Genomic DNA, 13786 nt, shown 5'->3' on the forward strand with positions numbered 1-13786 from the left:
GATGACCCGTAGTGGGATCCCCGTGTGCACGACCGATCCTTATGGAATCCAGCCTGTTGATCTCAAAGTTGGGCGTCTACTGCGTCTTTCAGCCGGTTCAGCAACACTCTGTTGATAACTTCCCGTGGGACTGACAGTGGTGTGATGCCTCTGCAATTCTCACATTTGCTCAGATCTCCTTTCCTTGGCACATTGATGAGGTATCCTCCTTTCCAGTTCGTCGACACTTGTTCCTCCTCCAAAATCTTCCTGATTAGAAGGTGAGGCATGTTTGCTGTTACTTCAATGTCTGATTTCAGTGCTTCAGCTGGTATATTGTCAGGTCCTGCTGCTTTCCCGTACCTTCTTAGAAGTATTCTGACCATCTTTTCCTCTGTTCTTGAATCTCTGTGATTGTATTTCCTTCTTTGTCCTTGACTGGTCTCTCCGATTTACTATATCTCACTGCTAGTTTCTTCGTCCTATCATATAGTTGTTTCATATTCCCTTCCCTTGTAGCTTTTTCCACCGTCGTTGCTGGTCCTACCATGTATTTCTACTTGTCGGCTTTAATGCTTTTCTTCACTTCCTTGTTTGCTTTTGTGTATTCTGCTTGCGTCTTCATTTTCTTTGCTCATGTTCGACTGTTATTAATTGCTGTCTTCTTGTCCCTCTCCTCTTCAATCTTGTCCAGGGTTCCCATAGAGATCTATTCCTTATGATGCTTCTTGCGACCCAGAATCTCCTGACACCTCGAAGTTAGTGCTTCTTTGATCCCTTTCCAGTTACCCTCTATCTTAGTTTCTTCTTTCAGTAGATCCTGTAAAGCTTGAAACCTGTTGTTGAGAGTTATCCTGAATTCGTTGAGTTTGTGAGCATCTCAAAGGAAGGCTATATTGAACCATTGTAGTGCTGTTTTTCCAGTTGTCCAGTGTTTCTTTAGCTTCAGTTTCATCTTGGCCACAACTAGGTGGTAATCTGAAGCTATGTCAGCTATGTGCTCTCCTGGTTCTCACATCTTCCATTCTCCTTCGGAATTTATTTTTGATACAAATATGATCTATCTGGTTCTCTGTGGTGTGGTCCGGTGAGATCCATGTAGCTGGTTTTGTATATACGTTTGCGGAGGAATATAGTGCCTCCTATAACCAATTTGTTGAATGCACATAGGTTTGCAAATCTTTCCCCGTTTTCATTTCTCTCTTCTAGTCCATTACGTCCAATTATATCATCATATCCTGTGTTGTCCACTCCGACTTCAGCATTTGGATCTCTCATCTGGATGGTGAGGTCCTTTCTTGAGCGCTTAGCTATGATTGATTGCAGCCTCTCATAGAACTGAGTCTTATCATTGTCTTTGCTATCATTGGTGGGTGCATAACATTGGATAACATTTATTGTGATCCCCCCCTTCTTTGTCTTGAATGATGTTTTGGTGATCCTGGGTCTATAAGATTCCCATCCTACAATTGCATTTCGTGCTTCTCTGGACAGCATTAGAGCAACTCCCTGATTGTATGGAGCATTTTTCTCTTCGTGACCGGAGTACAGCAGCATCTCTCCCGTACCTAGACTTTGCTGTCCATCTTGTGTCCAATGGATTTCGCTGATTCCGAGTACTGTCAATTTGTATCTCCTCATTTCAATGCCTATTTGACTAGTCTTCCCGATCTCACACATTGTGTGGACGTTCCATGTATCTATAAAATTGTTGCTCTGGTTGTAAGAAGGAGTATCGGCCTCGTGACTTCAGAAAAATCTCGAATTTCGTAAGAGGCGTCAAAATTAGGCCTTCAACTCCCAGTGCAGAGTTCAAATGGCCTGACTCTCCTCCTTTATCCAGGCTCGGGACCGGCAGTAACTTCAGAAGAGCTACCTGCGGAGTCAAAGAATCATTAGACAACACAAATTCAAAGTTCGTAAGTTGTGCAGTTATCCTCAGCTGGTCTACATTGTTAGTCAAAAAACACGTGTAAAGACCGAAATGCCAACTTTTGGTCTGAACTCAGAACTAACGGACCAAAGTTTACTCGAATAGACCACACTGCGTTCCTCTCTATGACGTAAAAAGCGTTTTCGAGTGACTCGTATTAAACTATGTCAAAACACAAACTCGGTGCTTAATCTATACGGTTGTGATTTGAGAAAAAACAACTTATCTCAAAAGTACCAAGTACTTCAAACGGTACAGCCTGTGCTGTACAGTCAAGGGTTTTTTCTAACACAAACTAACGTACTAAACAACAAAGGGAATAGTTAACAAACAAGATTTCGATACCTGAAAATCAATAAAAATATTCTCAACAAGATGGGGTCGGATATCCACCTGCAAGAATTCCAGAAACCTTTCCAAGCAGACAGTCAAAGGTTGCATTTCATAAATACTTAGCATGATCAAAATCCTAATACAATTTTTGCCGAGATTGGATCTGGTGAGTAACGTGGACGCGATGCCCCTTTGGAAACTATTCTGATGAAAACACATTATATCTGAACGAATGAACCGCTTTTACTTTTTATAGATTATATTTACTAAACAATCCTGCTTGGGATGCATACAGTGAACCAGGATATGTTGTAACTTGCATATCATGCCTGTAAAAATGGAGTGTACCTGCCCTTGCAGAGATATATTATTATTATTAACAGTCACACACTGAACCATGCCATGACACTGAGGCTTATCAAACAAAATGATATTGACAATGGTCAGTCAAGATGAAACAGTAAAATTAAGTAACGAAAGGTAAGTCTTCAGCCAAACCACATAATAAAAGCTCAGACGAAGAAGACGTAAAAGCAATAAGTGGGGTTCAGAGAGACTGATTAGAGGTTAAGATATGAGAGAGAATGGGTAAATAAATGACAGTACCGTCCAATGAAATGTTGTGGAGGGATTTTCGGCGGGCTTTTTTCAATACAACAAGAGCATTCCACATTTACTCGAATACTTACCATAACTAGCATGGTCAGAACATGCTTCTTCTGTTACTGCTACTCACTGACACTTGCATTCTAAATTGATTCTTACATGTCTTTTATCGTTATTGCATAATACTTTTCAAATAGTTTTCATTTACTGCGTTTCAATTTATTTTTGGTTGATATTTGAACTCGACTAAGAGGCTAGGTCGATGGATTTCTAAATAATCACCGTTACAGTTGTTTTTATAGTTCACAAACGTACATTATCGGTACAAATATTTTTTACACTGTTATTTTCTTAAGAATAACGAACTGTGGAAGGAGAAGGCTGACGAATTTAAATCACCATAAATTATCATAAATATTGCTAAATTAACTGATTTTGCATATATCCGTTGCCTTTAATGTTTATGTGTTTTACTTATTTTCTTAACCTGAGTCCCTGGCTTGAGTTTATATCTTTGTTTTTGGATCGTAGCTGTTAGCGATTTGGAGGGTATGTAAGGAGTCAAATTTTTATAATTTGTTGTAAAGAAGGATACTTTGAGGGATCTACAGTTATACGTTTATATTTCATACGGAGTGTATTCATGCCATCTTTTCAGACATGATCAATAATGTACAGTGTGGATTTACAGAGGGCTTACAAAACTACTGTGTTTACTAAAAAGGTAGCGGCAGTGCATTGAGAAACTTCATAGCGGAAACTTCATGGGGGTGTTCAAGCTCTATATTAAATTTATTTACAAGGCAGTATTTTAGGCCTATAGTCCTTATAGGGTTAGAAATAATTTGCTCTGTATGAACTTAAACTTCGAGCAACGCTTATTTTAGGTTTATGGTCTGAATAGGCATAGACGTTCCACAGTTGTTTGCGATAAACATGATGATATTGAAAAAAGAGGAAGAAAACGACGAGAGGATAGGCGAAACACTGTCGGTGGTATGTGAAGCTTAATTACAAGTGTGTCAATTCTGAGGGTAAAACTCAACCCGGTCATCATCACTATATTGAACTATCGTTCAGAAATTTACGAAATGACCACAGAATCGAATATTTGTGAGCCATGAAATACAGGAAATTCCGGTAGGTACAAACTAATGGCTGATCTAATGAAGCGGAAGAGGAAATGACCATTTATTTTTTCCCAGAATCTTATGTAAGTATTTGGACACAATGACAAATTTGATTACAGCTTTTGTCACGATTTTTATCGATCGTCAATCCTTCGCTTTTTGCAAATGAGTACGAATTAGCTGAAAATGTGTTGTATTCCTAGGAAACTAAAGCAAACTTCGAGTTATAAGTATGATTCAAAGACTTAATACCACTGTCAACGGACAGTTGTCGGGACTCAACCTGATAAGAACCCTGGAGCAAGCATGCATTTCACCCTACAGACATGCAAAGCTTAGTGGATTGGTTAAATATAGTCAGTATATGGATTTTAGATGACGAGTTTAACAACTTTATTACCACCTGCTGATACAAAAACAATCTTATTGGACGATATAGGATTTACTGCAATAACCACAAGTCGCAATGTTTGTGTCCAAATTTTATCAGTAGAGCAGAATTTCTAGAGATGTTCTGTGGTTATTTCGATAATAAAAAAATGTATGGTGACATGTTTGCAAAATTCAGACGATAACAAACCAAACAAACCCGAATAAGATTAACCAAGATGAAAGAATGAGAGCAATTACATGAAGTAGTATTACACTCATGAGAACCAATTACATCGGCAAGTCAGCTTCATTTGTAAGCAATTTGGAGTTGTCTTCTTCACTACCATGTTTGATGCTTCGTGACTACAGCCATACTAACCTTTTGAAATCGGGCTCTTTTGAGAGTTATGGTTCAGCTGATTAATGAACGTCGATCTAGTGTATGTGAGGAAAACTCCTATTACGATAGAAAGAACTTGATCTATACAAGACATTATTTCCTACTAGCCGTCCGAATCTTGACCAATGGACCCTGTCGATAACTATCCGTTGCTCCATCGTTGGCGAGAGAGAAGATTGTTGTTTTGTTAGGAGGTCGTGTACATAGAAACCACAGTTGTGTCTGGGACTTATCAGCGAAGTAGTTCTTTGATTGAAACCTATCAAATAAAAAATGCCATTAGGTTTTCGGTGGTTATTCGAAGTTATTCTGTATCACGATACACTGACACTAATGTACGGTTCTAATTTTTTTCGGTAGATATTTTACAACAAGTGAATTGGTCAGATGCAAGGAAAGTAACTGAGTATTTTAGAAGCCATGAGTAGTGTGATCTGTTTACAAAGCTGCACCATGTTGAATCGATATTTGAAGGGATTATCTGTAGTAGGACAATCCTTATTCAAGAGGTAGTTTGTAGAAGGAGCTCGTACTTCAGTCTATTTGATTTAAATAATGCAATAATCGCCCGAACGTAGATTAACAGTTTATGGAAAGCCAGAAATGGTTACACTACTGAATTTCATATTATCACATCTTCCTCCCTAAAGCACTCTTCTGTTACTAAGGACCAATCCGATATACTGGACGACGGTTCTTTATGTCTAGATAAGTGTAGAATGCAGTGCGTATACATCTACTGTGTAAAAAGATAAAAGACAACCATGATAAAAAGCTAAATGAAAGAACGAAAAGCAGGGCTGGAAACAAGCTCATAGTTTTGTTGAGCTCTTTGTCATACAGAACACAATTGAATAGAAACCAATGTCGTTAGAACTAAGTTTCGTGGTGTTATGCTTTAGCGTGTTGTATAATTACAATTATTCCATCTAAAAAGACGGATTAAGTCGGAGTGCACTGATGCATTTTGTCGACTATAAAGATAAGCGAGGAAAAATGGTTACAGTTTTCAGGAGGAGCTTAGAAAAAGTACATCTGGCGAATGGTAGTTATCCGAAATGACGACAACCGACGACAGTGTGGATTCAATATATTAAATTTATTACCGGTTAAGACCAAGTCACGAAAATCTCTTGGATTATTCTAAAAAAGGGGAATTATTGGACATTCATATTTATATAAACCCTTTGATCCAAATTAATGGAATTTTCAAATCGTTTGTTTGCGATTCTGTGTGAAAGTGAACATTAGATTACTTGTAGTTTAAGCATGCAAATATCTTTCAAATATCTGACATGTTTAGGACTTTTAACCGATGCTTTCATGATCCGGTCCGATTTTCACTGTTTAGACGTACATAAGGTTCTTGCAATAACGAATAAAATAATAAGATCGTTAGACATGAAAATCATTGAATTGTGATTGAATTTATTTAAATTGTACTTTTTGTTTTATTTTCAGATGAGTAAGATTTTGTATATCATGGAGTATATATTTGTTTAACTGATTACACTACTCTCACTTTCTGATTTTGAATTGTACGGATCTGCACCCACATTCAAATTGTGAGTTCACGCGGCAATTCAAGTTACTCATAAGTGGACGTTAGATTCATATTTTCATAGTAATCTCATGTATTCTGTTGTCTTGATCTCCGATGCTATCAGGGCATCTATGTGTACTCACCAATCACTTCACCCTCCTTTTTACTGCTGCACTTCAGTTCCATGACCCAGCCTCCTGTCAGTGTAAGGCTAACACTTCCGGCAAAGCAGAATTTTCTTGGGGGATCAGGACTTGTGCAAGTGCTGCAGGCTCAGCCATGTTCAGACGCTCAAGCGGTCATCCAACAAAGGTCGCAAAACCTGAAACCCTTGACTACTATTCGTCCGTTTGTCCCAACCGTTCCTGGCATGGCAATCAATACTAACACGGCCGTGCAATATGTAAGGAAGCCTGCAGAAATATCTGGTATGTTTACCCTTATGTTCTGTGTTGAAATCACTGTTTATTCGATTTTCAGCAATAGGCTGCCGAAATTGTTATTAGCCATATGCGATTTATTCATGATCAACAGGTTCAGATTTTATTATTGAGACAAACAGTTGTAAAATTAAGTATATGCAAGTGGTAAGACAAGCTAGTGTTCGTATTCATACACGTAGTTCCTCATGCCTATGGTGCTACAGTGGAAGCGTCATTCTCCTACTAGCAGCAGTTTTTCCAGAGTTTATTGATAACTTCATTCCTGATATTTTTTGTTTCTTCTGTGATGCCACTTAAGTGAGTGGCTAGTCAAGTGGCTTCTTATTTGAATTTTAATTATTAGAAAGATTTTGAAATCGACTGACTTTTTAGGGACATCGAACCTTGTTTCGAGAGTCTAGTTATATTCCGTGTCTAGAGTCTTGGTTTAAAGCCTACCACGTGTCCTTTACACAGCGATCGTAATACAGTGTTGTTACAAATATAGTGATTCTGTAGCATGTTTCTATTAAGGGTTAACCCACCCTAATCTCGGGCAAGATAAAGATAAGTAAAACGTAAATATTCCTACGTTTAGGATTCATTTGCCGTTTCGCGAGATAACAAACTTCGTTTGCAATGTGTCACTAACGTCATATTAATTATGCAATTGTCTGGATACTAGATATTTCGATTCACAAGCTGAGGGAATTTTAACAGTTGAACTAAATGTTTATGCCTAATTCTATGTTATGGATATTAATTCAGCTCTGAATTCGTCAGCAAACCCATTTGTTTTTCCAACGGGCTATTTAAATCATCAGTTTTGATTGAATTATTCCCATTTAAATATTCTGGAAGCGCACTGGTCTTGACAAAGTAAGCGTGCAAGGGTCTTGATCAAATTGAAGTTAATATCGCTATGTCGCTAACGATCACAGTCGTCGTAAACATACATTAGTAAGCATTAAAGATAATAATAATTGTCAGTGATATTATTGGTACTCTCTAATAGTTAGAACAATAGATTGAAGTATTTGACTACTGTCAGCTCATTGAAATGTAATTGGAGAATTGAAGACACGTCATCCATGGTTTTCGTCTAAACGAGATCATTCATCTGTTCGACTGGAACCATGGTGTGACCAGTAAATTATGTTTGCAATTTAATAATCTTGATTCGAATGTTTCATCGTTATTACTTGGCTTTTTAGTTTTGGGTGCAGCAGGTACATTTGTCGCTACGCCAATGAACCAAACGTTTACTCCATTTGTAAACCCGATTATGAATTTAAACCCTAGCTTAATTTCCTCCATTCCGGGTGGTCCCACAGGGGGTCCTGGACAAGTGAGTAGCCTGAGCGCCACAGGTGGAGTTCTCTCAAGCTTAGCAAATTCACGCAAACCTTGTAATTGCACAAAGTCACATTGTCTAAAACTCTATTGCGAATGCTTCGCACAGGGACAGCTTTGTCAAAATTGTAACTGCAATAACTGTATGAATAATCTAGCCTATGAAGAGGAGCGCGGAAGAGCTATTAAGATGACTTTAGAACGTAATCCTACAGCATTTCATCCAAAAATTGGTCGTGGAGAAGGTGAAAGGAAGCATACTAAGGGTTGTAATTGCAAGCGTTCAGGATGTTTGAAAAACTATTGTGAGTGTTATGAGGCAAAGATAAGCTGCTCTGATCTATGTCGTTGTCAAGGCTGCCGTAATACAGAGGATAGCGTAGAAAGGCGCTCACTCATGCGCTTGGCTGCAATGGGAGCTTTGAGATCAAGGCAACCGTCGTCTTTCAAAAAGCATTTGGTGAAACCTCCCTCCGAAACGTAAGTCTCATCGCTACATAATATTTTGAAATTAACAGTTAAATGGTGACTTAACCAAACTCGCTTAATAAAATTAAGTTCGTGAATAGCTTCTGATGAAATCAGTATTATTTAGCTGGGATTCAAACATGAGTATTTCATAAATCTGTATTCCATATACATCTAAACTGCTTGTGATCAATGTCACCAGTTTTTATTATAATAAAAAAAAATTTTACTCTAAGTGTCGAAACAAAAAATGAGAAGTATTGCAAGCACATTATCGTGGTGATGGAATATCTCCTTATAGTCCTAAGTGCCGTCGTAAAATAGCAGGACCCATGGTGTACGGTATAATCGACTGGACCTTCCGATCTAGAAAAGGCTGCGTCAGAATCCTTCAGAACAAAAAGAATATAGGGGTTGGTAATATCACAAATAATCTCATAAAGTCCATTTCATTTTGTTTTTTTCTAACATATATAGCACAATCTCGTAAGAATACCATAGTGATATTATAATAGTATGGCCATGCAGTTAGCAAGATGTCGTACCCTCTACATTCACGTAGTTATATTCGCTGGTTACTCCAACCTTAAGATTAGTTTTTGCTGTCACATTCCCATACTATTTCTCCCATTACTGTTAATATCAGTTTGGTTTATGTTCAGGGCTAAATGTACTAAGCTAAATTAAAACACCATCCAAGAAACCGTTTTGTTGGTTTTAGATTGTATGAGTAATTAATCCATGCATATCCACTCAAAGTAGTACGTAATCTTAGGAGATATGTTCAACTAAATCCTAGGTAATCTTAAACTGAGGTGGTTGAGATATGTTTAACTATCTCTTACCTCGACCGGCAATATCTGGTGTGATAGTAGGATGGAAAAAGCTAGAATCCAATTGACCAAAATGTAGCATCAGTCCATGAAGCCATCCACAATAGGACTAAGCCATGCAAATAGTTGTAGACTAATTACTTAGCGTTCACGTGTTTATCGTAACCAGAAGTTGTGGTTAACTTATTTACAATCGTTTTCAATGATGAAAATGGATTCACTCTTTGTCCTCCTTTAAAACCTGAGTCCCGAACTGTCACCATTATTTTTGTTATCTACATATAATTTCTACTAACATTGATACTGTTAATATTCCTACTACTTAGTAGGTAACACAAGCAGCCCTTCAAACTTATAAAAAAAAAACGAAATTACGAAGTCGAATGTGAGACAGTCTCGGAAAAAGACGAAACTCTTATCTGCTCTCAGCCAAGACGTTTAGAACGATAGGCGGAACACGTCAGAGGACAGTTTAGCTGGCCTTCAGCTACTTTACAGTTACCCACCATTTCCAAACAGTCTGAATGGAGCATTGAAGTAGGTCCCCCGAATCTAGCTGAAGTTCAAAAGGCTATAGCTAATCTGAAACGAGGAAGAGCAGCTGGTCCAGATGGATTTTCTCCAGAGGTCTTTAAATATGGTGGTCCAATTTTAGCGATTAGGTTGACTAATATTTTGGCTAAAATATGGGAACTGAATGTAATCCCATCACACTGCTCGCAATCACTCATCGTCCCAATATATAAGACGGGGTCAAAATCATCCTGTGATAACCATAGAGGGATTAATTTTACTAATATAGAATCTAAAATAGTAGCCTCAATAATTATTGGGCACCTAACTACGGCTCATGAACTCCAAAGATGAGAAAATCAAACTGGCTTCAGACCTGGTCGTGGCTGTATCGACCACATATTCACTATTCGTCAGGTTATAGAACACAGGCATGCTTATCGGCGTCCGACAATGATAGTTTTTTCTTGACTAAAAAGCAGAATTTGACTCTGTAGACCGAGAGGCTCTGTGGCAGTGTCTGTCATTGAAAGGTGTACGTCAGAAGTACATAAACCTTGTGAAGGCTCTTTATTCGAACATTATCAATTGAGTGAGAACTTATAGCGAACTGTCATCTGACTTTACAACCTCAAGTGGTGTCCGGCAAGACTGTACACTATCTTCATTCCTGTTTAATTTTATCATAGACCTACTGCTGGAAACAACGTCCTCATCTAGATTTTTGGGCACTGGCCTCCTGTCAGGAGGCCCACTTATCGACTTAGAATACGCAGATGATATACTCCTGTTTGATGAAGACGCTGGCAAAATGCAGAGTCTTCTGTTAGAACTGAGTAATAATGCCAGGATATTCGGAATGTGTTTCTCCCCATCTAAATCTAAATTGTTACTCCAGGACTGGTCCGCGTCAACACCCGAATTAAGGATACGGAGTGAAGTAGTCGAATGCGTCGACAACTTCACTTATCTTGAAAGTCTGAGCAGCCCTAATGGGTTTGTGTCTGACGAAATCTCTGCACGGATTCAAAAAGCTCCTTTGGCTTTCGTCACCTATGGCGAAGACGAGATATCCGTCTGTCAAGTAAGGGACGAGTATACTGCGCAGCAGTTCGCTCTGTTCCATTTTACGGCTGCGAAACGTGGCCATTAAGAGTAGAAGATACTCATAAGTTACTAGTATTTGACCACACATGCCTTAGAAATATTGCTCACATCTGCTGGGATCACCGGGTAAGTAATAGTGAGGTTACACGCAGGGTATTAGGAAATGATGGTAAATCAGTTGATGAGGCGATGAATCTTCATCGACTGAGATGGTTAGGCTACGTGTTACGTATGCCTGAACACCGATTACCACGACGTGCTATGCTGACTAGTGTAGGGGATGGTTGGAAAAGAGTTAGGGGCGGCCAAACCAAGGCGTGGCACCAGTGCTTGAAGTCACTAACTTCTAGTCTGAGCCATGTTGGCAGATGCAGACTACTTGGTTGGGGTCCGCGCGATTATCGTAACTAATGGTTAGAGACTCTGGATGACATGGCTCAGAACCGATCACAATGGCGCAGGTGTATACACTCTTTATCTTCCCTTAAGCCGTGAGATTACAATTACGTTATACCTTGTTTTTACATACTGATTCTTTCTCCCTGCATCATATCCTCATAAGAACTCTTACCACCATTGAAGCAACTGCTTCTATGAATTTGGTGTTCATCTTGTGCTAATGAGGTATGGCAACTTGGACCGATGCATGTATGTTCCTGGTACTACGTTGTAGATGACTGACTCTACTAATCTGTGATTTGTCTTAACAATTTGATCTCGCTGTGCAGATTTGATGTGACAGCTTAAACCGATGTACTTAATTGTCAGGTGTTATTTTGCACATGACAGACTGACAGCAATTGAATCCCACGGAACATTTAGAGATGTAACTTTCATAAAGGCCAGTTATCAATCGTAATGCTAACAGTTGTCCATTATTTTCATGACTAACGTGTCGAAATAACAAAATATAACGCAACGTCCAGTTATTTGCTACAAGTTTAAAAGACAAGTTAGTAATTAGAGGCATATCTCATTGTAAGAAAGATAGTACAAACATGTGACTGGCATTAGTTGAAGATATCACTTCTCTAATCCCTAATTGCTCTTACGTTTACGCTAATACCGATAAGAAAATGAGTCGCAACAAGCCCACCTTTGACGAGTGACATTTTACTTGGCGTTGTTCAAGATGTTGCGATAGCTATGATATCGAAATTGGAAATAGCGTTATTTTCGTAACTTAATTTGACTATGAATCAATAAGCACTAGTCAAGCCTTAGAAATTAGTGATAAATTCAACGCACTCTGGCGTTTCAGTATCTGAAGTTGAGTCTTTATGCAATGTAGTGATCATAAAATAAGTGCAGAATATATCAAACGTCGGTTGATACTTTGCGTATGTTATGTGTACATGTCATATTTGGTACCCGTTTCACGGTTCAACTTGTTCATTACGGTAACATGTTCGGTATGTAGTCTTAGGCACATATCCCCTTCTGGAGACTAAAACTATCCTTGTTTAAATAACTGCTTAAAGACAGTGTTGACTCTGCTGTGGTATAACATTTGGATGTATTTTTGGGCAAGCAGCACTGGCGACGATCTTCTTGCTCATTTTTAAAAAAAGAGTCATAAGCAGTCAATAGCAAACCTATATATTTTCTCCAGTTTTTTTAAAGGAATTAATTAAACCGGACAGTGACTTCAAAGGTGTAACCTACAAATTGACTGATGAAACAAAGACAGCTGTTCCGCTGAGTCATAAACAATTTACATGGTTATATTGCAGTAACTTTTTGAGACCTTTTATGTTTAATTTAGCCTACCGCATGTGTTCTTCACCTGGGAAGTAATCGAGGCAACTGCTAGCTGTTTATTAGCGCAAGCTGATGAAGCAGAACGTCGTGACTTACCTCCAGCAGCACAAGAACGAATACTTCTGGAGGAATTTGGACGTACACTGGAACGCGTAATTGAGGCAGCTAGTAAGGTGAGAGTACGTTGTTTCATGCTTACAGTAATTGACAATCATTCACCAGGTTTTTTCTGACAGTTTTTATTCTGATTCACTGTATGACTTTTGGTTTTAGGCGCAAATACGATCGTCCAGTGGCATCCATACGTCTGCTTCAATTGATGATAATGATCAAGGACTAATACATAGTGGTGGATCAACTGGTCCAGGAAGTCTAGGTGGGAAAGGCAGTGGAGCGGTCGGAGTAGCTGCAGCAGCTGCCGCGGCCGCAGATGTCCTACGGGACGATGAGGATGACGAGGATGAAATGATGCATGATATTGATGTCGAAGAGGAAGAAGATGATCCTGACGAAATGGATGATGAAATGTATGGTATTGTTGGTGGGCCGACGATCTCACGTCATGGACACTCTCGCTCTCATCTAGGGCGCCGTCATATACCAAGCAGTCACCGGTCTACACATCTGGTTCCTGAGCTAGAAGATGACATAATGAGTGATGAAGATCCTGTCGAAAGAGCCCATGCCGTATCATCTAGTAATCGACAAGCAATAATGCCACATAGGTATCAGGAAATGCATTCGCGTCGAACATCGCAAACCGTTGAAGACCGATATATTCATTCACGTCGAAGTATGAGTAGTCGCAGTTATCGTCATCATGACCCGGACTCAATGGTATAATCTATGGTTTATCTTACTTTCTGTATGACATTGCCCATACATTTGTAAAGTAACCAAACATTTTGTATACACAACCTACACAGAATTATAATTCAATTAGTGTTTCCTCTTACAATTTATGAGTCAACTACTATGTTAAGCATCGTGTATTTTTAAATCTGTATAATACATTATTATTTTACACAAGCTC

At 38.8% G+C, this 13786-nt stretch overlaps 2 protein-coding genes across 2 annotated transcripts; both read left to right on the forward strand.

Moving 5' to 3' along the window:
• Nucleotides 1-6480: 6480 nt before the first annotated feature.
• On the forward strand, nucleotides 6481-12986 carry Smp_178740 (tesmin-related; the record flags this gene model as incomplete). The annotated part of the gene is made up of 3 exons (XM_018789159.1): nucleotides 6481-6724; nucleotides 7933-8551; nucleotides 12758-12986. 3 exons carry the CDS (start codon nucleotides 6481-6483, stop codon nucleotides 12984-12986), a joined length of 1092 nt encoding a protein of 363 aa, XP_018654630.1.
• A 292-nt stretch (nucleotides 12987-13278) lies between these two features.
• Nucleotides 13279-13596, forward strand: Smp_101890 (hypothetical protein; the record flags this gene model as incomplete). Its single annotated transcript, XM_018789160.1, has 1 exon — nucleotides 13279-13596. One exon carries the CDS (start codon nucleotides 13279-13281, stop codon nucleotides 13594-13596), a length of 318 nt encoding a protein of 105 aa, XP_018654631.1.
• Nucleotides 13597-13786: the final 190 nt, after the last annotated feature.

This window comes from Schistosoma mansoni, chromosome W (genome assembly GCF_000237925.1).
Source record: "Schistosoma mansoni strain Puerto Rico chromosome W, complete genome".
Taxonomy (NCBI): domain Eukaryota; kingdom Metazoa; phylum Platyhelminthes; class Trematoda; order Strigeidida; family Schistosomatidae; genus Schistosoma; species Schistosoma mansoni.